Source organism: Dunckerocampus dactyliophorus, chromosome 20 (assembly GCF_027744805.1).
Source record: "Dunckerocampus dactyliophorus isolate RoL2022-P2 chromosome 20, RoL_Ddac_1.1, whole genome shotgun sequence".
Lineage (NCBI taxonomy): Eukaryota > Metazoa > Chordata > Actinopteri > Syngnathiformes > Syngnathidae > Dunckerocampus > Dunckerocampus dactyliophorus.
In genome coordinates, this window is record NC_072838.1 from 10,961,125 (window position 1) to 10,984,309 (window position 23,185).

Sequence of the window (23,185 nt, forward strand, 5' to 3'; positions counted from 1 at the left end):
CAGCTAAAGTTCCCCTGCTTCTCCTCTACCGTGTGCGGGATTCCTGCTGAGGCTGCCATTGAACTCAATCTGTCACTCATATAAATGAACACAAGTCGTGTATATGGCATTTACAAAAGAAAAAAATAACACACTCAACATCACACACCAGCTTTTCCATCTGCGTCAGCCTAAAAAGGTGTCTGGACACTCTGAGAGCGTAATGGCAGGGGGGGACGGATTGTCAATGTCAATTTTATACTGTATAGGCTTCAGGTGTAACCAAGGCGGAAACTAAAACTAACCAAAAAGTAGATATGCTCGATATTTGCTTTTGTGCCGATAGCCGACACACTAATATTGTCAAGCACTTCATTACCGATACAATAGAGGCAGCAACTCGTCCCTCATACTAATGACAGGTCACATGTATTGGATGAACACATTGTGCATCTTTTGCTGTGATTTCACAAATAAACACTGTTTGTGCAAAGTAAGGCAAATACTGCACTGCAATATGCGATACAAGTTTTAGAAAAAGTAGAAATATGTATTTTAAACAGTTAGTCTCAACAAAATAGTAATTGACAAAATCATGACCAATAGTCATTTAATTCTCCTACTATATAAGAACAAAGCATAGTGTAAAGTATGGAACTCTGGACTAATACAATCAGCGACATTATAAACTGGGCTCATTCAGCACGTCGCCGCCTTATAATTTTGCTGCATGAACGCAGCATGAAGAAAACCTATTAGAAGTATGCAATATTCGCATAACCAGCGTTTTTATTGCAAATGGCATGTTTACAATCCAAAGGCGAAACTCGGAAGTAATTCCAGACCACCAGCGCACTGAGCTAGCAATCTTGTTGCTTTGTGGAACACACTCAGGTGCAGATATCATTATCGGCAGAAACACCGATTAAATATTTTCTGATTTCAGCCTCTCAAATGTGAATATGTTTTAATTTCCTTAATCATCCATGAAAGCAGCTAAAGCAAGATATTTACACATACCAGCTTTGACTTTGGAAAACGGTGATGGGCATTTTTGCCTCTGTTCTGATTTGTTGCGGACCCATCCACCACCTCTAGGTGTTTGTTTCATATTAATTTGACAGCTATTTGACAAACATTTTGATTTTTTTTATTGTTTAACATTATTTTATTCGAGCGTGGCGAGAGGCGGGAACATAAAAATGTGTTTTTAAAAAAATCCAATTCATCAATTAATCGAAAAAATAATCTAAGATTAATCGATTATTAAAATAATCGTTAGTTGCAGCCCTAGTGGAAATACATCAAACAAGTGAACCATCTTTCTGGGTTTAGTAGTACAGCAGCCCACATACGGAAGTATATCTTCTCAGGCAGCAGTACTTCACAAATGAAACTTGGATATACTTTAGAGCAGTGATTCCCAACCACTGTGCTGCGGCGTGGTGAAAGCAATCATCAGGTGTGCCGTGAGAAATTACGCAATCATTGAATTAATATAATTTTATATTTATTACAAAAAATGTATCTTTGTTCATCATTGTATTGTGGCAACAGAACAATTACATTCTTTTCCACTAGATGGCACATAAGTATGTAATTGACAATCGTTTATTTATTTTTGTAACTTTTTTGTGACATTTTTGTTTGGTAGCGTACCGCCACATTTTTCAAATGTAAAATATGTGCCTTGGCTCAGTAAGGGTTAGCGAAACACTGCTTTAGAGTAGTCTGCATCCAGCTTGGAAGGCAGTATTCATTTACTATCCGCTGAAATATACAAATGACACATGAGGATGGTTGATCATTAAACAACGTTGTTGTGAAGAAGATTTCTTGTTTGGATTTGGCCTGGTAGTCCGCAAAAACTGCATGTGCAGTATCTGATATATTTCTTTTTATCCTAACTACTGGACCAAATAATTTGTGTCCTCAGTACAGATGATATTATATATTCAACATTCTCACTCTGTCTGGCGCTTTGACCGTACCGCTGTTTCTCCTTGATTGCTGCATTGTTGCTCTGCTGGCACCTGCTGTCTCTTCACCTCGCACGCTCCCTCGCTCGCCTCTCCTCCGTCTGCCTCTGTGAAGGAGAACATCTGTAGCTGTGGTGGAAAACACCTGCAGATGCATTGGCTTAGGAGGCCCATCCTTTTGCTAAATATTATCTCTATATAATTGTTCAAATGAGACATACTGTAAACGCTAGAATCCTGCTTATGTGCGTGAATGTAATGCACCCGTGCATGTCCTAGCTAATATACTGAATGATTAAATGAACGCATGCATGAAGGTACAGGCACTATATTGTTTTACTTACAAGTCCATTGATTGGATAAATGAAGTATTGATGATCTGTATGATTTACAATTGTATATGTCTTCCCGTAGTTTCATTGAATTAAGCACGCACATGACTGATATACAGTAATCCCTTGTTTATCGTGATTAGTAGGTTCCAGACATGACCGTGGTAAGTGAATTTCTGAGAAGTAGGATTCCTTATTTATAAATTGAATATTTTCATAGTTATGGCATAGAAAATGATCTTCTAAACACAGTTTTTAACGTATTTAGACATATTGCTCATATGTGTATGCAATAAATGTGTTCTGGATGTGGGGAGGACAGGTAGTGATGTCTGTTTTTAGCTTGTCGTAGGTTGCAGGCACAACAGTAGCCCGTGTTAATATTATGATTGTTATTATTACTGTGACTGTTGTGAGGTAATTTAAACCTGCAAAAAAGACCTCTGGTGATTAAGTCTGGTGCTTGTCTCACCGAAAAATTACTGACACCTCATGACCAATGTAGAATACTACATTCACAATTTGTATGCGTCTTCTTAGTGCCTCGTACAGTCGTCCGTCGCCATATCGTGGGTCATATTTTGCGGCTTCACTTTATCACGGTTTTCCAAACATACAGTATATTAATGAATAAATCACGTTGTTTAGGTGTTGAATGTGGCCAAAAATATGCATGTTGAAGCAAATGTTATGTATTTTTGCCTAAATTAAGCATTGTCATGCATGAAAATGGCTAAAGGAACTAAAATACAAATACAAGGAATTAAGAAGCCGCGTTAAAATTATAGTATTCTGCATTGATCACTAGGTTTCAGTTGCTTTTGATTGCAGGTTTAAATTCTCTCACAACAGGCATAATAACACTAACATAACAATCACGATAATTATAATAACAACATTGGCTACTGCTGTGGCCATCATGCAGCTAAAACTCAACTCTGAACTTCATCCGGGAGACATTTATTGCACCACAACTGAGCAAGAGTCCTATTTATGTCCTAAAAAGCATATTTTCTCTGATTATGTCCACTATATTGGTTAATACGAATGTAAAGGTGACTATATGGGTGTTATTTTATGTCTGGAAGGCTCTAATAATGTTAAAAAAACGTATTTAAATGATTGTAAAAGGGTTTTATATGCCATAACTACAGAAATATTCGATTTATAAATAAGGAATCCTATTTTGTGGAAATTCACTTATGGTCGGGCCTGGAACCAATTAACCGCAATAAAGGAGGGATTACTGTAATTGTACTTTTGTTCATTAAGACATTTTTAATGCTTGAAAATATGCAACAAATATGTAAAAATTCAAATAAAAATGGTTAAAGTTGCCAAAAAATTAAATGACTAAAAATAGGCTGTATTCAACCACGAAACAGCATGATTTATTAATATATGCTTTGTAGCCAGGAAAATAAACTATACTTTGGCGCCGTATGTGGTAGAATACTGTATTACATGGCAGAAGCGACTTGTGGCGGCTGGTTACCATGACAACTTTCTAACATTTATCAATCTTTGAACAGAAATATATATATATTTACCACCTAACCAAACTTGTGCCGTTCTTTAACATTGATAAAATCTGCTACATTTCAGCCTGTCTGAACAATAATGTCTTAAGTAGGATCATTTACTGACATAGTCGGTAGAAATAAATTATTTCTTAATGTATGTTTAGTCCTCTTGTTCCCTTTGCCATCTTCATGCATCATGGCACGGTAAATGAATTATAAAAGAATACCCTGAGGCGCATGTTAAATCATCAATGTGGATGTTTTATTCTGAAGCTGGACTGGCAGTCTGATTTCATATGTAATTCAGTCATCATGGCAGGATCAAATTGTACATGCATATATAATCGGGTGAGTTATCTGTCTGATTATGGACAAAATATTGTTTAATATCATATTTCCAGGCTTTGTCAATGTACCCTTAATGATGAATGAGCTTGTATTTGAAGACACAATATTGTCTGGTGCTGCTTTTGAGATGGAATGTTACCGGTTCCCTTTCGATTAAGGATTTGTCCTTGCATGTGCCTCATCCTGGAATATGACTACACCTTGCGGCATGCATCTTTTATGACAAACATGGAGGCGTCACGAGAGGCAGTCATGCTGTTCCTCCGTCAGTGCCGCTCTGCGCTGTTTCGGTTTGTTACCACTCTCATAGTCGGCTATCAAATTGCTACAAAAAAACAACAAAGATTTACAACACTTGGGTGTTGTTACGCATGATCACATATCATCGTAAACACTTTGCTCATCCAAATTAAACTAATAAGTCTTCCATTAACGTAATTTGCTGAACTGTGTTGCCCATAAACTGTTGGTACAATGATAGAAAAAAGCACAGCAATTTGCTTGTTCCGCACACACACACACACGCACACACAGCCCTCATCCTTCCTCCTATCATAATAACTATTCCAAGTTCCTCTGGGATCAGTTGGTGCTATCAAAATTATATGCAAATGTACTCTGTGTGCAAATCTACGAGAGACTGTGTGAGTGTGAGGAAAACCAATCCAAACGCTGCGTTTCTAAGTGAACATATAAGAAGAGGGGCCCTCGGGTGCAGTCTGCCCGTGTTGGAGACAAAAACCTACAACCTTGTATTATTGCTGTGGGAATAATGCAGTCTGTTTTCCACAGCACTCACAATGTAATGTATGTTGTTAGATTTTACATAGTTACCAAGACGAGGGGAAAATAATGTATTATTCTTTATATAACCAGTTGGTAGGGCTCTGCTGGGCAGAGAATACCCACTCAGACAATAAATTCATCATTTATTCTTATTTTTGGTGTAACAAACCATTTATGTATTTTAGGAATGCACCAAATTCCCATGACGTCTTTTATTAACAACAACAGAACACTGTAGAACCGTATTATTACTATTATTATTATTATTATTATTATATGTTGCAAAAACATTATCAGTCAGTTCGTCAGCTGTGCATCAGCCTGAAGTCCACTTTCAATCAACTCTGGAAATCATCACTGTTTAAAAAGTCATAAAAACAGCGAGCATTGTGCCATTGTGAGAAAGCTTCATCTAACAGAACTTCCCTTCCACTCTAAAAGTAGTATATTTAATTTAGTGAAAGCCTGAAACAGAAATGAGTCACCGTATTTAGCATTAAAATATGTATGAAGGTTGTAGTACTTCTGTCAGTGTAACAGGGGGCGCTGTGGAGAGTGTTATGGACATGGGGGGGTAAGTGCTTGATCAGAATACAGTTAAGTAAGTAAGGTTGTGTCTGTGTGTCTCCCCCCCAAGGTCAGAGGAGGACTCTGAAGGAAACAGGGATGTCTGCAGTGAGATTCTCCAGATGAAAGCACTGGAAAGGCTCACATCCACAGTAAGTGCATGCGTGTGCAACTGCCGCGATTCTTATGTGGGTTTGGGTCGCACTGTGACACATGTAACTTGCATCTCCACCAGGTGCAAAATGAGCTCGCAGCGGCTCTTGCCCGGAAGACACGCAAAGCTTGTGAGTAAACACAGTCAGTGTGTTTCTTCACTGAGACAACATGGAGACTACAAGACACCCCTAACGTGCGAATCATGTGTGCGATTGCTTGCAGTATCAGAGGAGGACTCTGACATGACGGAGACGAGGCAGCAGGCGATTCGCTCGCCCAGCGCGGAGACCAGCCCGGTAACTCATTTAGATAAAATGATTTTTTATTCAAAATATTAGGGACATGCACTGTACATCACTTGGGGAAACAAAAGAGGAGAGAGAGAAAAATAATGGTCCACGAGTTTGCGCAAATCCTCCTACATGAATTTTGACATACTGCACTGTTCTTAATACAGTATAGCACGGGTGTTTATTTACCTAACCGCAAAGAGGACGAGGCATTCATTGGAAGCAATCACTTTAATAATGATTTGAAGTGCATGAGAAAGTGGGAAGGAAAACATGAACAAGCACAGGTGGTCCTCGGTTTACGTATGAGGTCTGTTCCTAGTTTGATGTAAGTGGAGTTCTAGTTTAAGTCGGCACTTACTTACTTATCTAAATTACCTCCTAAGTCACTCACACTGTAAACAGAACACATGACGGACATACAGTACAGTAATAAGGAGGAGGAGGGCCACAGTGCCGTTGAGTTTGCTGATGTTGTTTTGGCGCCTGTTTTGTTTTTGCTAAATAAAGCGATTGTTGCTCAACCACCTCCTCGAAGACGTTACAATACCATCTTTATCCTTAATGATGGTTGCAAGACTCAAGAGACTGAAACGAGTTTGGCCATTATTGAGCACATAGTGTATTCTTCTGCGGTGTAACTAGCTCTCAAATGAGTCTCATGTTGACAAACCAAAATTGCGTGTTTAATAAGCACGACACAGCAGCAACAGAGCCAATGCTGGAATAGTGGTAAGGAGCAAACTGCAAACACCGCTGATGACTTAATTGGAAACAACACTATGGCACCAACAGCTGAGTGGTGCAACCAATGTTTTACAGTGCATGCAGAGCTAGATAAAGCAGCTTGGTCCTGACCACTCATTAAACTACATGTGCAACTGCAGCCATCTTGTGCGGGTCAATGCTGAACTACATCAGGAGGTTGCCTGCAGCCACAGCTGTTAATGCCAATTATTTGGTTAGCAACCCCGACGATTATTTGCTTTTTTTGGACTATGCACCCAGCTGCTATGGGAGTCTTGGCAATTAAATGGATAGATTGGCGTATATCTGATATTCATTTATCACGCATTGGCTTCAGTGTTTTCGGTATCCTGATGGACAGGTCGAAAAGTTTACACCCAGTACAGATTTACAGTGCACTCATACGAGACATGATGGCTCATGCGTGTTGCTCGTGCATATCTCCCAACAGTTATTAATGATAAGAATAGAAATACACAGAAATGCACAACACAACACAGAACAGCTGGAGAGAAGCCACAAAGTCAGTAAAACTGCAGTAATGCAGTGTTGTGTTAGCACTGAAGCATGGCGATGGAGGCGTAGCTGTGCAGCATGTTTTCAAACGTTATTGCAGAGTCTGTTTTATATTGTCCACATGATGGATTTTGTTACATAAATAACAAAAAAAACCATACAAAACTGCCTATATACAGTATCTAACATGATTCCAGTGGGATATGGTTCCAATTAAAAAAAAACACCAGTAGGATGAAGAAACACTGTCACACAATGCAAACAAGCACTTACAGGGCTTTGTTTATGTCTGTTATCAGGCCTTCCCCCAGATAAGAGTTGCGGTTGGGGGTGTTTTCCTAGTAAACAAAGTGTGTGAGAGTGATGCTGTCATGTTGTGTGTGTGTGTGTGTGTGTGTGTGTGTGTTTCTCGCGACTAGAACATGGCACTGTGGGACAGTTAAGCACACAGGAAGAGTCTTAAGGAAATTAAATATCCCCTCCCTTCTTTCCCTATAAAAATAAATAGAATAGGCTACCCGCCACTGGTGATAATGATACACACCAGGGAACACACACACACACACACACATTCACACTTTTGTCATCATCATCATCTGAGGGCATTAGTTTCCTCAGCATCCTGCAGCGTTTAATTAATGTCTATCTCCTTCTCCCACGTCTTTTTAGACAACACCATTATAAATGCATAATGCTACACTTTTGCTCTTAATTCAGCCGGGCGAACGTCCCTCAAACATTCAAAGTCCTGATTATAGAAGAGGAGGGACGCACAACACGCACACTTCCCACACTCCCGCCCACTTAGGCTGATAATCACTCACACTCACTCTTTCTCCGCCAGATCTGCTGACATGGAGACAAAGGCACAAGTGCAACAGATAGAAGGAATTACAGACTGTAATGTAGAATGAATGAGATTTGGAATAATGAGGATTTAGAGAAGAATACCGTAGATAAAGATTCCCCGGATTACTTTTCTTTTCCCTTTTCTCTCCAATTGACTTAGTGAAACTCATCATATGCTTCTGGATCAGGCCCAATTGTACAGTGTCCCTCTAAAGGCCCGCTGTGCAACCGCATTGTGACTGTTTCAATCATGTCTTGGGACTGCGGGCTGAGATATGTGTTCATGCCTCCCGCCTTGCAGCTGGGCAGTGTTTGTGCTCTGCGGGACGCAGGCGGCGGAGGAGGAGGAGGAGGAGGTGGTGGCGGTAGTACAGGGACTGTGTGCGGCCGTGAAGAGCTGACCAGCCGGCTGGGCTTTGAGGCCGTTCAGCGTCTTGCCAAGGATGGCTGCCGGTTGCTGCAGAACCACAACTACCGGCTTCCCGACAGGAATCAGGCGGTAAGTCAAGTGTCACGTGGCACGACTTGTCAGAAATTGTTGTTTATCATCTTGAAGGGAAGAACTTGAATGATGTTATTTCAAGTTTTGATTTAATAGATGGCCTCCTGCAGTATATGGATAAATGTTGTCATTAACCCACACCGCCACAGGTGCAGGCCTGACCCATGCAACTTTCGCCAGTTGTCATATCTATCACTTTTTATTCAGAAGACCTGGGATACTTTCCGTAACCACACATGGACCCCAATCTGGAGCCAGAAAATAAGTTTTGTCAGGTCTAGTCATGGTTGGAGTTATGTGGGAACCACTGGAAGCCAAGTCCCCCAAATTGCACCCTAAGCTCCCACATTCATTAGCTTTAGTCATTATTTGAGTGAAAAAAATGGCACTTTCCATGAAAAATGAATATTGATCTCCAAGCTGCCAGCTCCACTTTGACACTTTACAAAAGAAAATTAGAAAAATTAAGCACGATGTATAGAAGTTAACATGAAAAACACAGAACAATAGGATACTGTACGACATGTTATGTAGCCTGATGTCGCATCGGTCTACTCTGTCTGCAGTAATATTCAGTTTTGACTTTTTAAATGCTGTGTTATGCAGTATGTTCGTGCCTTCTTGTCATTTTTGGTGATGGTCTTATTTCTGTGCATGTACGCCCCTGTGCAGCCCCACACAAATCTTAGGTTATACATCGCAACCGACGTCCAAAGGATGCATTATTCACAGAAAATACATTTTATTGCAAGGATTACCTACCTTTTATGCAGATCTGCACCTAATACTTCAGTTTACAAACACACACAGACACACAACGTTGCAACGACTAGAAAAGACTTGGAGCATATTTGACACTTTCATGCATCTTAACCTCACCTCATTAATTCCTGCACATGTGCATGATTAACTTGGGTCATGTTAAATAACCACGACTTCACCAGCTAGTGTCAATGTTAGTAAGAGCATTACCGTGTGATTTCACGCTTCACACTACCGTACATACACTAGGTGCTAGCTTATAGGTATATTCATGCACCGCTGCTCCTGCTGCTGTGGTAGCCTGAGCCAGTGTATGTGCACGTAATGAGTGGGGTGTCAGTGAAGCTCGGCACTGTACACCTGAGGGCAAGAAATGAAGCAAAAAGGCTTTCACCCTCTTTCAAGATGTGTGTTTGTGACATCCGCCTCATGTCTCATCAGCATGCCTGATTCAATTAAAGTCCAGCCTTGAGCCTTTGAATAAACTTGCATGCAAGTACAAAAATGTGTCTCGTATAGGAACTTGTGGCATGTGACCTAATGTTTTGATTCCCTCAACTTCCCTTGAGCAAGGCACTTAAGTCCTGCTAGTACTTGAAAGCTTGAAAGGCATGCTGGGAGCATTTGCACTGCTGGGAGTGCTTCCGGCTTCCCAGCATGCTTTGCGGTACTTGTTTGTAAAAAGTTACTAAAGTTAAAGTTTAGAGATGACATAGTTGTTGCTTACTATTCCCCATAGTAGTAGTTGTCCATTTTTGTGTTGTTGTTGTGATTGTAATATGGTGTTTGGTCTAGTGCCCCCCGCCCATTTCATTTCACTGTGTGACAAGCTCGCTGGCTGTGCTTGTGCTTGCAAGTGCCTCTGAACTTGCCCAGGCTTCGCAGAGCACTAATCTTTGATGTCAACTAGATGAGGCCCCATAGGTTAGATGCAAAAGTCACGTATCATGCAATGCATTGAAAGAAATTGACAGTAAAACAATCTTAAAAACAAAAAAATGTGTTGTGTCAGCTAGCCTTTTGTGTTGAGGACATCTCTAATGTTAGGACAAAGCCAGGGGCATCCTAACTTTGTCCACCAAGAGTTACATACTGAAAAATTGAAGGACGCAGGTGTTGACAAACAGAACTATATGTTTGCATTTCATCTTTAGTGTAGGCCAATGTGTGCTATGAAATTAAATACATTTAAAAGGAAAAATTGCTTACATTACAGCTTTGTGTCAGAACAAAATAATGTTGGTTTGATATCTCACATTACCATGTATGTTTTCATAACAGTGCGGTCCTAATTTTAATTTGACCTTCATCTAAACAATGTGTTATTTTAAAGCTTTTTATTTGATCATGCATGTGATTTTTCACGATTACACACCCAAGAGTGTGCAGGCTATATCCAAAACACATCCCAGCGTCATAAACAGATGCATCATCTGCCATTTTTACAGTACAACAGGTCTCGTATTCTCTTTTGGGAAAGTGCCTCACATTTAGCAAGAAAACCCCCCACAATTCAGCATGATGTTACTCGACTTGGGTAAGGTGGGTATGGTATGCTCACAGGGGTTTGAAATATTAATGAAATAAGAGCAGGGACATCATCAAAGACCGAATGAGTTGTCAGACCCAAAAGAAACCTTGGTTTCATGGCGAAGACCGCGCTCCTTTTACTGGGTTGTCATGGTGACTTCATTTTTACTTTCTTTTTCCATGACAGCCAACCTCTGACGAAACCACTACGGTCTGTTGCCATAGCGATATGATTCATGTGTATGTCTAGTGGATTGTGCGCATCACTGCCTTCTCCTCACTCAACACTAATTTCACTTTACACTGCTTAGTGAGACATCACTCTGCAGTAAAACCTGTGCTGCTTGTCTTTCAAATAGTGCACGGATGTGCTGGGCTTTCACTTTCCTATCCGTCATTTCCCGGAATTAGGCCTTGAGCTATCACAACACAGATATTACCCCACACACACACACACACACACACACACACACACACACACACACAAACATGCACACATGTTGGGAAGAATCGGCTGCTTCCTTTTTGGCTTTCCATGAGAAGCACCTTTCCTCTGTACAGCACGTCATGTACTGCATCTCTGTGCGTACGTGTGTGCCCTCTCCTCGCCGTCTGCTTGTTCCCAAATCCAAATCTCTGGGGTGAAAAGTCTGCCCACTCAAAGACAGAAGCAGGTGCAGACCGGCTCTGAACCCGCTGAAGAGAGAGGAAAGAGAAAATGAGTTCTTGGGGACTGACAAAAGGAGACAGCGAGGAAGGGCGGGAGAGTGCACAGTGGTTGAATTGAAGGAAGGGATTGGGTAGGAAATGGAGGGAAGGTGACTGACACACCTGTTAGCTGAAAACAAGTGACCTCCACAGGTTTCCTGTTAATGAGGTGTGGTGAAAATTAAAAGTAATTTAGCATTTCTGGCGTGTTTTAAACAATGGTATTGATTTTCCTTTTTGTCTAACAAGCCTTTAAAGAATTGCTGGCATAATAGCAAGCTGATGCCAATGGAAACACATCCTCTTCTGCGACGCTCACTCAAGCAAATCCTCCTCGTTTCTTTTTGCCTTTCTTACGTTCTGTCCTCTCTTTGCTTTAATCTCCATTACATAAGACTCTGACCCCCTCCTCCATAGCTTGTGTGTACTTTTTTTAAGTTTTACTTTGTGTGCCTAAGATACTCTCTTGGGCTAAATTTGTGTTCTTATCTGGCGCCCCCCACTAATTTGGGTGTGTTTTCTTTGCAGACACGGCAGCACTCGGTGCACTTTCAAGCATCCTTTTGATCGTGTGTGTTTTTGTGTGTGTTCCAGCCCTCCCCATTCTGGGCTCGGTGCTGCTGTTGTTCTTGGCGTCTGTAAAGGCCGTGTCCAATCGGAAATATCAACAGTTAGCCTACAAGGCTGCAGCACATATTCATCACTCTTGCTCATGTTGTGTATATAATTACTTACATAATCTCAGTTTAGGTGTTTTTCTGCAAGATAATAAGCTAACGTGGCTGGAATGTGGTAGCTTCATACCCAATTTTAGCCACGTCGTCCAAAATAGAATCAGTGGCATGGAGGTGTTATGCTTTAGAGCAAGGCAACAAAACCCTAAAATTGCTTAGGGGCCCAATACGTTTATACAATCTAACATATGTCACTAACCCATCCATGTAGACCAACTCATCAATTCCCTGTCCCCCATGTTAATAATTATTCCTAAACTGTTATTAATATTACTAAAAAGTCTCTTCAGTCAAAGTTGACATACATGGTGCACATTTGGTACATGTTTCTCCACATAAAATTAGACATCCAAAGGGGTCATTTCTTTGAAAATTGTTCATTATGTTGACATGTGTTGTAATGTTAACGTCCTCATTATCACTAAGCAACGTGCCACAACATAAGAAAGATTTGGACATGTATAAATATAAATATTGTAATGTGGTGGAATGAAGCAGGATGACTGTGCACCAGACCTGTCAACAGTTGCATTTGATTTCTTGGGGAAATTGGGTAGAAAATAAAGGATCCACCAGGGCTGTCAAGAGCATTGCCCCCGTGTCAACATCGTTACCTGCAGTGGTGTGGCGCAAGTTGTAAAATTGCACCGTGCGACGAATATTGTTTTACTGGTGGACTGTTATTTTGTGTGTTAGGCCGAGGTTTACTGAGTGTTACCCAGGCCAAGTGGACCAAAAGCTGCATTGCTATGGCAGTTAAAAAAATAAGGGAAGAGGAGGACGTGAGGAAAGAAGGGCGTAATACAGTACTGGAGTTTCCCGGGGAAAATGGGTGGGGTTGACAGGCATGCTGTACACAAATCAGCCTTTTATTGGCATCTCCGAAACAGCACTCTATACCGTGCAGCAGAGGTCCCCAACCACCGGAAAACTTTGAGGCGCAATGATTTAAAAAAAAAAAAAAGACACTTAAAAAAATAATTTTGTAAATAACTACATCACATTTTCTGTACATACAGGTACATACCAATTTTGGAAGTAAGGGCTTTGCAGCAGTTTTGATTGTCTCTCAGTCCCTTAGGCGGTGACGGAGAACGCAGCTGGAGGAGACACAATGCTTCTTGAGCTCTTCTCCTGCCTCTGACATCCTCTTTTGATCTTGCTGCTCCTCTCGTTTTTCTTATCGTGCTTCTTTTTGTCCACGTGCTATTGTACTCCCTGTGCATTGTCAGTGCAGGTGTCATCCGGTGCCAGAGTAGATCAAGTTGCGGTTCGTGTGTTCAGAACAGAAGATATGCCACGATGTCTGCTTGTTACCAAGAAATCCAAAAAAGTGTAGGAGAAACCCTGGGGAAAATGTACGGATAATCCTAGTCTGAATGTTCAGAACTGTTTCAATGCAGAATAATGCTGCCCAGAAGAGTTGCCAGAGAATGGCTGGAGCTCATCTTCCCATAGCTGATGTAACGGATGCCAGCCTGTGAAGCTGCGCAAGTGTACCTTGGTAAACCTCACTCCCTCTGCCTTAAGAGCTGCATTGAAAACGCGGTCGACAGTCCGGGCTTTTGGCCGTGTGGTCACCGCTCTCGCCTCCCATTACGAAGGTCCTGTGTTCGAGCCCCGGTGCGGGCGGTGCGAAACAGGGCGGGTTACACTGACATCATGTTTTTAGATCACAAACTAGTTGAAATTGACCCAACAGCGCCATTGCTGGTGAAAGTGCAGTACTACAACTAAATTTGGCCTCACTTGCTTCACTGCCAATTCGTAATAATCAGTTCTTATATGGCCATCCCACACAACATGTAGATCCATATTTATTTCTGGATTCACTTGAACTAAATGTAATAATTGCCTACAAAAACACAAGATAAAACCTGATTTGATGAGATTTTAGAGATTATACATTTAAATATGTTGTGTTATTGGTGGAATTTTTTTTCTGTTAGTGTGATGCATTCAACTTTTTTCTTGCCAGTGTCTCTCGTTTCCTTCTTCATAATGTTCATCATGATGGCTACCCACCTTAAAAAAATTAGGTTAATGTGTCACAAATTGTAAATCCCACAAAGCCGCACCAATGAAGACATAAGCATATTTACCGCTGTTTTGTCCAATGTCTTTCCCAGGAGGGTGTTGGGAGGGTTTGCCTGAAGGAGCGAGGACGCGACGTGCTGGTGTTGCAGAGAGTGACGTCGTCGCTGACATCGCCATCAGAACGGCCCTCGCCCACATCATCATTGGGCGGGTCTAGAGAGGAAGACAAAAGGTCAGTCCCCCCCGCTCCACATGATCGATATGTAGTGAGTACAGGAGATCCCCGCATATTCGCGAGACAGCATCCGTGAACCCGCACATTTTTTTAATTTATTTTTTTTTAATTTGTGCAAAAACCCGGCATTTTGTCTGCTTGAGCTGCACAGGACATACAGGCAAACTTCAACCTGCTTGAGGACGCATTTCCTGTAAATCAGCTTGACAGTTATGCTGGGAAGCTCAAGCGCACCTCCCCAACAGGAAGCTATCCAGCATGCCGTGCGGGTTATAGCTTCTAGTATTGTTTTGCATCTATATCAGCGTCTAAGCGTTTATTTCGCCACCCGTTGTGTGTTCCCCATGTGTTATTTGTGGTGCACTGTGACGGAGGTAGATGTTTGGTGACCTCCCATTGGTTTGTGTCGTGTGAATAGGGGTGTACATATCACATCTTTGTGGGCGTCTTGATTACTCGCGGTTTATTGCTATTCACGGGTGTTGTCGGAACCTAATCCCGACAGAAAGCGAGGATCTACTGTACATCTCTTCACTGCAGCAGCCATTTTAGAAGAACGTACTTCTCAAGGGACTACGCTATAAAAATTAAACGTGGATATACTTTAGTCAAAGTACACCTTGGAAAACAGTATAGACTTACTGTCCTCTAAAAATAACTCGGCAATCATTATTGTCTAAATAGCTGGCACCACAAGTGAGTACATCTCACAGTGAACATGATGTGGCCATGAGGCTCAATTGGATTCAGGTCTGGACGAGACATACTTGGCCACTCCATCACCCTCAGCTTCCTCAGAGAGTTACTAGTCATCTTGGAGGTGTTTGAGGTCATTATCATGTTGGAAAACTGCCATTATGCCCAGTTTCCAAAGTGAGGGGATCATGCTCTGCTTCAGAATGTCACAATACGTGCTGGAATTCATGTTTCCGTCATTGAACCGCAGCTCTGCATTGCTGGCAGCACTTGTGCATCCCCAGACCATGACGCTACAACCGACAGGGCACAGTTATCTTGCTACTTGCTTGTGTTGCCAGCTAGTTAGGTAATAATGGCTGTGTTGAGTCATTTTCATCCAAACCACTATACAAGCTGTACTCCTAAAGTATATTCAAGTTTCATTTCTATAGTGCTGTCCCTTGAGAAGATATACTGTACTATAATAAAGATGGTTGCTGACATGTGAAGCGTGCACTCACCTTTGTGTACCTCTCCTCCCCGTATCATATTACATTCACATATTGATACAGGCTAAATGTTCTTGAACACAAGTGCAGTTTTTCTTCCTTGCATAAACAAAATAATGCACTGTACCTTTGTCTGCATGTCTGTTTTGTCTTTGTTAGTGGTGTCAAAACCGAACTGAGGGAGTGTCAGTTAAAAGCAGTCTTAAGTGCGTGGGTGTGTGTATAAAGTGTCTTCAGCAACAGTTCCCTCCCAATGCCACTGAAGAAGGTTTTAATCTTTGGAGCTTGTAGCTGACGAGAGGCAGGCGGCCAGCAGTTTAGCCCAAAGTAGAGCACTCTCCCTGGGTGTGCCACACGCAGATGAGAGCATGACCCCCTCCATAGTTCAGCCATGAGGATGACCACCAAGCTCGCTACGCTCGCCAAGGCAGAGGAAGACATTGAGGATGATAACGAGGCAGAGGATAGCGAACACGATAAAGCCACACTTGCATTCGATGTTCCCTATTTTCGCTATATTGATGAAGACGAGAACGAGACGGACGAGGAGGAGGGGTGGGCCAATGGAGGTGGCTGGTGCTACAGTGAGGAAGGTTGTTGTAAATCTTACAGGTATGTGGTGGTTTCTGGAACGCCGCTGAAGATCCTGGAGCATCTGCTAAGTGACCTGCGGCTAGATGACCAAAGAGGGGTGCCGGAGTGCAGGGAGAGTGGTAAGTTTGGCCATGCTTGTTGTGTACTTTTTTGTATATCTTTTACTTAATGAGGGTATATCATAAGTGCACATGTCTTTGTATTTTAACTATTAATGTATTTGGCAGTAGTCAAGTTGAGTGTTTGCCAGTTTTAAAACCACAGCACACAAAATACCGAACAAACTTCCCGCTCATTCCAATGAATCTTTGATGACAAGCAACAAGTTATAACAAAACCGTGTGTGTGCGTGTGTGTGTGTCTATATTATTCAGCACTCACACCGCATTCTGGTGCTTGTGTTCAGCCATTCAGCCATGTCACCGCCTGTTGATGTGAGAAGTATTCAAGAGGTTAAATGCTCTAATGGCTTGGTGAAATGACTCCCTCGGGGGCGGAATTGCAGACTTTGCAGATGCAAAACACTTTCAGCTGGGCTTTTAAATGTAAACATCTGCACATTATTGCACACTGACATTCATTCATGTACATTTCTGACTTGCGCTCCTTTATTTGACACCTCAAAAACACTTCAAAACGCAATGTAGTCCGTGTCAAAATGTCTGAATGAATGGACATAAGACGTATGTTACAGGCAAATAACAGTGTGTCTGTATGTCCCAGGCATTTTTACCCAGCGTGAGGTCCAGTCCAAGCTAGCCAGCAAGAATGTAAAACATGTAAACACCAAGATTGATGACATCATCAATAAAATCATATAGATGCCATATGACCAGGTTTCAAGTGGTGCACCAGATTCATTTCATTAGGCACCTCAGAATAATCCAATGAGATGCAATACAAGAGCTTCTAACTTCACAAAGTTCATAAATGCTTACTGTTAGTTGATGCTGTCAAGTGGGTGTTAATTTATCAATGTAAATTAGATTTACTAATGTATTGTATTTTACACACACAATTTGACATTTGCATGTTTTGCAGCCCCTCACACTGATGGAAAACAAAATTGTTTACCCATGCTAGCCCAGTTAGCATGAAAGTGCAGTGTGTCCACAGGACTGCAATGTATTTGTGGCATTGCCTTGTGGGTGGGGGGAGGTGTGCGGTAGATGATGTCATCGTCTAATTTGCATAATGGACCTGTGTGTGGCCGGGTAAAAAGAAGGGTAAAACAGAGGTTTTGGGCTTGTGTCATAAGATACTGTATGTGTGACATTATTCCATGTTTTTAAACCTTATTTAACTACAGAACATGAAGGTATTGACTTAGGGGTGATGATTTCATTTTGTGCACCTTATAATATACTCGGGCGATTAAATAAAGCATTGTCAAGCGTGCACTGCCGGAGGGAGGGAGCTGAATGTACCATTGCAGCGCCCTGGCAGCCACGTCCAATTAAATGCTTTGCTCGGATGAAGTGCATGATGGAAAGCTGTTAAAATATTTTTTTTTATTTTAATTAAAAATAAAAATGTAACTACTTTTTGAGTGTTAAGTTGCTGTGTGATTATTTTAGCGTTCTTTCTAAGATGACACCCCAAGTCAGACTGTTATATTGAGTAATAACCTCCTGCGATTTCCAATGGGTTGACAAGCTCGTCGTGAGTTCACTTATAGCTTGTGATCGGCTCCTGCCAGTAAGTAAGAGCTTCCGTTTCCTCACTGACTCGCGAGCGGCACAGTATTTAAACGATTAGTAGTATTTTGGAAGTAAAGGAGATGTCACAAAATGAGAACATAGCCATTACTGAGCCACACCGCTGTATAAGCCGCAGGGTTCAAAGTTCAAGAAAATAGTAACGGCTTATACACCGCAAATGACGGTAATTAGAAAAATTGTCAAAAAGTTGAATATTGTGAACTACTGGTTGGCGCGCGCATCAGCAAATAAACTGCAAAAACATTCCAAACCTTTCATTGTTCTTAGTCTGAATTGAACTGAAATCAAATAACGTTTGCACGGTATTCTAACTTTCTGAGATACACCTGTATGTTTGTAAAGATCACCCTCACAGATTCTCTCATTATCCACACATTTCTTTTCTCACCAAGTTCTGCTTTATCAGGTATGAATTCTTGTGTACCCTAACATTAGTGTGTATGTAGGATCGTCTATCACAGTTGGGATCAGTATTGTCCTGCAGGTGCAACCTTTGAGGAGTGTCTTTTTGGAGCTTGTTTGGCTCCCACATCTTGCTGGGTGATGCTTTCATCAGATCTGTAGAGCTAGTTGGAGCCATGATGGAATGCCATCCAGTTGCTGCAAAGAGGCTGCTTCGCTGCCGCTGTGATAGGACACTAACAGGGTTGTGACAGGATTATAAGTTCTTACTGCTCTTTGACACCTTTTTCTTGGACATTTTTCTTTTCCAATAAGTTTCCAGCAGGTCAAGTTGTATTTGTGCCGTTCTCTTGTCTTCCATCTTTTCTCGGTGTGCCTCTCTATCTTTCTGCAGCTTATGCTCTGCGATATCCTCCAGTATTTGTTGATTCAATTTCTTCTTGGCCTCCACCTGATCCTGTGCGAACTGTTCTAGCTCCTGCTCGTATAATTCATCCAGACACTTGAGCATCCCCTGTTCTTCCTCCTTCAGTCGTCGCTCTTCGTCTTTAATCTTTCGCCTCTCCTTCATTTGTTCATCAAGACCTTCTTTCATAAGCTTGGTTAAACGCAATTTTTGTCGCTCTTCCTCTTCGTTGGGATCCCACAGCTCTTTCTGCTTGCTCTTCGGGTCCACGTCAGACTTGGGTTTTGCCATATCTGTAATGTCAACCGCCTTAATTTTGGCTATGACTTTTGATGGGTCCATGTGGGTGGGCGTGTCTGGTAGGATATGTGTTTTCTTGAATGGGTTGACTTGAAACGTTGTATGCGGTTTGACGGACTTTTCCGCTTTCAGGAACATTTCCGTGAGAAACCTGTCCCGATGAACAAAATTTATTTCCTTTCCTTCTTTTGACATGTTTACTAGATCAGCATGGACTTTTTGTGGGTTCAAATGGTATGTCAGTGTCAAATTTGTCAGTCAGACTAGCGGTGCTGTACTTTTGAATTGGGTTGCAAGTGCAATAAGGGTAAGCGATGTGATGCATTTAAGGGTTACGCTACATTTGTAACAAAGGGACCGGTGATGTCATTTTAAATGACATCAATGACCATCATCAGATCACTAAAAAGCTTACTCCAATTTGGGTGCTTGCAACACCATGTTACCAGTGTCGTCAATGGTGCAATTATAGGTGGGCCTTTTATTACTAAAATTGCTCATGACACCAAAACAATGTTTGAAAAAGAAAGTATTCACTTAACTTTTTTTTTATATTGCTGTCATCCGCCAGTAAACTATAAAATACAAGTGAAATGAAGTTATGATTATCAAAACCCATATGATTCTAAAATGAGTAGAATATATCTAGTAGAAAAAATGTGGATTTACATACTGCCTGCCATCTTGGCACGCTTTTCCACAGTCAAACATCTTATGGGGTTTTTGACTTTTTGTTTATTTCCATCTACATCAGTGCTTGTGTTTTCCCTGGTCTGGGTCGAGGAAAGATAGTCAGGAAAAGCTAATGATAGAAGCACCCTCCAGTAATACACTTTCACTCCCAAATCTGAGTCACAGTATCAAAACAACTGTGCTCGACAATGGAAAACTGAAGAATGTGACGCGTCAGTTGGCATATTTTGCGTCTGCTCGAGTGTTGGAGCAAATGCCTGCCACACGAGCGAGCATATTATCCAAAAAATACATGACAACAACAGAAAATCAACAAAAATGCACAACAACAATATGGAAAAACTATTCCTTGTGTAGTTCTGAGAGGGAGGGTTCTCGTCGTGAACCTTCTTCTGGTTTCAGTGGCAAAAAATGTAAAAAAAAAAAAAAAAGGATAATGTACGTTCAAGCACACGTGTAACTCTGGAATTATGCCTTTCTATGTTGTTTTTCACAGCGAAAATCAGATTAACATGTGTTTTGATGTCATGAGCACTTTAAATTGACGGGGCGTTAATCGGAAAAATGCGGGAGGTGGAGAGATGTTATTTCTGAAATTTGAAAACTCATTCCAGCGATGCCCGTGCATTCGCGATTCGGCCCCGCAAATTTGCAGATCTGTAGTCATAAAATTATGATTTTTTTTTCCAAAAGTACACATTTTATGGCCGTGTCGTTTGCTCACGGTTTTTCGCCATTCACTGGTGGTCTACTGTGTACACTACACACAAATACTTACAGTTTTTAGCTTTTGGGTGAGGTTTTATGATGAGATGAACCTAAAATGCACTGTAACCTCTGCAGGTAAATTTAATTTAACCTTCTCTAAACTTTTCAATGCAAAAATGCTAAACGGTGAAATTTACAACAGGTGTGTGATCCATGATTTGACCACTAAATTTTCACAGAAAGACGTACAGTGTGCCTATCTGTGGCTCATGATGTCTCATGTTGTCAAAATATGAACAACATGATGAAGATGAGTGTTTACTTAAATACCAATTGTAATTGAGCCAAGAAATTCATGAATCACACACCTGTTGTGTAAAAAGTACTGAAACATTGAACAGTTGGACATGTGCACCCAAACGTTTAGAGAAACATTTTTCTTGTTGACCACTTGGCAATTTGTCAACAAGTATGTTGCACAAGAGAGCAGCAACAGAACTCCTCAGCCAGCATTGTTATAGTATGGCGATTGCAACATGCACGAGTAGTCTAACCAACATTTTAAAGCGCACACAGACTTAGATGACGCCGACAGATGCTGATCAGCGACTTCTCGTAACTTTTGCTTGTTTTTCTGACAATATTACGGCTTTATTTGTGGCATAGTACTTCCGTAGTTGGATTGAGCAACTGTGTGTAGACCCTCTGGGGTGGTTCCAGCGTGTAATTGCAGGCGATGCATTGTAGCTCTGCAGTATGTTCAACAGGCTTCAACACGCTTCTATGGAGGGACCAAGCCTTCCCCATGTATGCACGTAACAACAACACACGCTCACACAACAAAGTACACTAACGGATTAGTGCGATTAGTTCAGCATGCAGACTCTCTTTCCTTATGCCTCTCACGAGAGATAAAGTCCCCCAAGGTCAGAGCTGGATGAGTTATTCATCAGGGTGCCGTTTGTGTGGGTGGGTGTTGTTGTGTCGATGAGTGCATGTGTTTGACTTTGTGTGTGTGCCAGCAGGCAAATGTGGAGGGCATATGTTGTGGAAGAAAATGGATATTTATCATCGCAGAGAGAGTGTAGTGAGGGCAAGTGTAGCAGGAGAATAGTAGACAAACTGCCCAGAAGGAGAAAATGAAATATTGTAGTGGATGCAGATTGTTTAGGATGGGGGAGCAAGAGAAGAACATTTAAAAAAAGTGAAATAAAATGTAACAATGCCTCTCATTCACACAGTCATGACTAACAAAAAGTATTTGACAAAGCTATTAAGACGTATACAGGTATACAATAATCTCGTTTGGAGTGATTCATTGGTTCCAGACCCGACTATGATAAATAAATTTCCGAGAAGTAGGATTCTTTTTTGTAAATGGAATATTTTCGTAGTTAGGGCAAAGACAATCTGTTTATTACCTTCTAAATACAGTTTTTAACATTATTAGAGCCCTCTAGACATGAACTAACACCCCTCTCGTCACCTTTACACTCATGTTACCCAATATAGTAGACATAAGAGTCAATAAGCCATTTAAGACATAAATGAGACTACTTGTGTGTGTTGCTGTAAAAGTGTTCCCGAAGGGGAGTTGAGTGATGGACGGACAGGAAGTGACGTCGGGGTTCAGAGTTGAGTATCAGCTGTGCGTGGGTAATGGCCGCAACAGTGGTCCGTGTTTTTATTAGGGATTATGTGGGGGATTATTATTGTGATGCCTGTTGTTCTGACCATCAAGTCTGGTGATTGTGTGTCTCACTGCATAATTACAGTAACAATACTGACACCCAGTGACCAGTGTAGAATACTACATATCATTGTCTCCGAATGGGATTTTTGAATGCCTTATATTTGTATTTTAGTTCATGTAGCCATTTATATGCTTGAAATGCTTAATTTAGGCACACAATACGTAACATTTGTTTCAATATGCATATTTTTTTTTTACTAATTATAGGCCGTATTCAAGCACAAAACAAACACAAAAAACGTTTTTGGAAAACAATGATGGAGGTGAAGCCGGAAAATTTTAAGCCCAAAGTAGCGAGGGACGACTGTAACCGCATACAGTGTTCTACGGTGGAACCAGCCGTTCTTCTCTCTTGGACTGGCTCTGAACTAGCAGTCAAATGCCACTGCACCCTAATCATACACAACGCTCCAGTCACTGCAATATCGCATGAAAACGAGATTCAAGATAAACCTATGCACAAATGGAAGAAAATGTCAGCAAACTGCCATAGGTTCAAATATCCTTCATCATTATCCATTCTCCTTATCTCTCTGGTCAAAGTCATAAGTAAATGTGCAAGCAATGGTTAGTTTCGGTTTCGATTTCGGCTAAATCGATGTCAGTGAGCCAGTCCGAGGGGCATCAAGATAAGCGGGTTCCACCGTATTGTATTTTTACCCCCTATAGGTGTAGCTTTCCCAGTATTTTCGGTATACTGTATTTATATATAAAGAGAGGTTAATCAATTCTTAATGTCCTGGCCTCTGCTCTCTCGTTTATTATTGATTTCTTTGCTCTGTGCCTGCCTGACAGAACAATATTTGGGTCATACAGTTTCCCAGGCAAAAATTGTGACGCA

The 23,185-nt window shown here is 41.3% G+C and overlaps 1 protein-coding gene across 2 annotated transcripts in view; it reads left to right on the forward strand.

Annotated features, from left to right (window-relative positions):
• rapgef5a (Rap guanine nucleotide exchange factor (GEF) 5a) overlaps nucleotides 1-23,185 on the forward strand; it is a 47,820-nt gene that overhangs the window by 14,857 nt on the left and 9,778 nt on the right. Inside the window, exons 6-11 of one of the 2 annotated variants that reach the window (XM_054762823.1) lie at nucleotides 5,585-5,666; nucleotides 5,750-5,798; nucleotides 5,893-5,966; nucleotides 8,374-8,571; nucleotides 14,438-14,577; nucleotides 16,380-16,480. In XM_054762823.1, the coding sequence (XP_054618798.1) occupies nucleotides 5,585-5,666; nucleotides 5,750-5,798; nucleotides 5,893-5,966; nucleotides 8,374-8,571; nucleotides 14,438-14,577; nucleotides 16,380-16,480 (644 nt within the window). The remainder of the gene's footprint in view (nucleotides 1-5,584; nucleotides 5,667-5,749; nucleotides 5,799-5,892; nucleotides 5,967-8,373; nucleotides 8,572-14,437; nucleotides 14,578-16,379; nucleotides 16,481-23,185) is intronic. The other variant, XM_054762824.1, reaches the window with a different exon arrangement.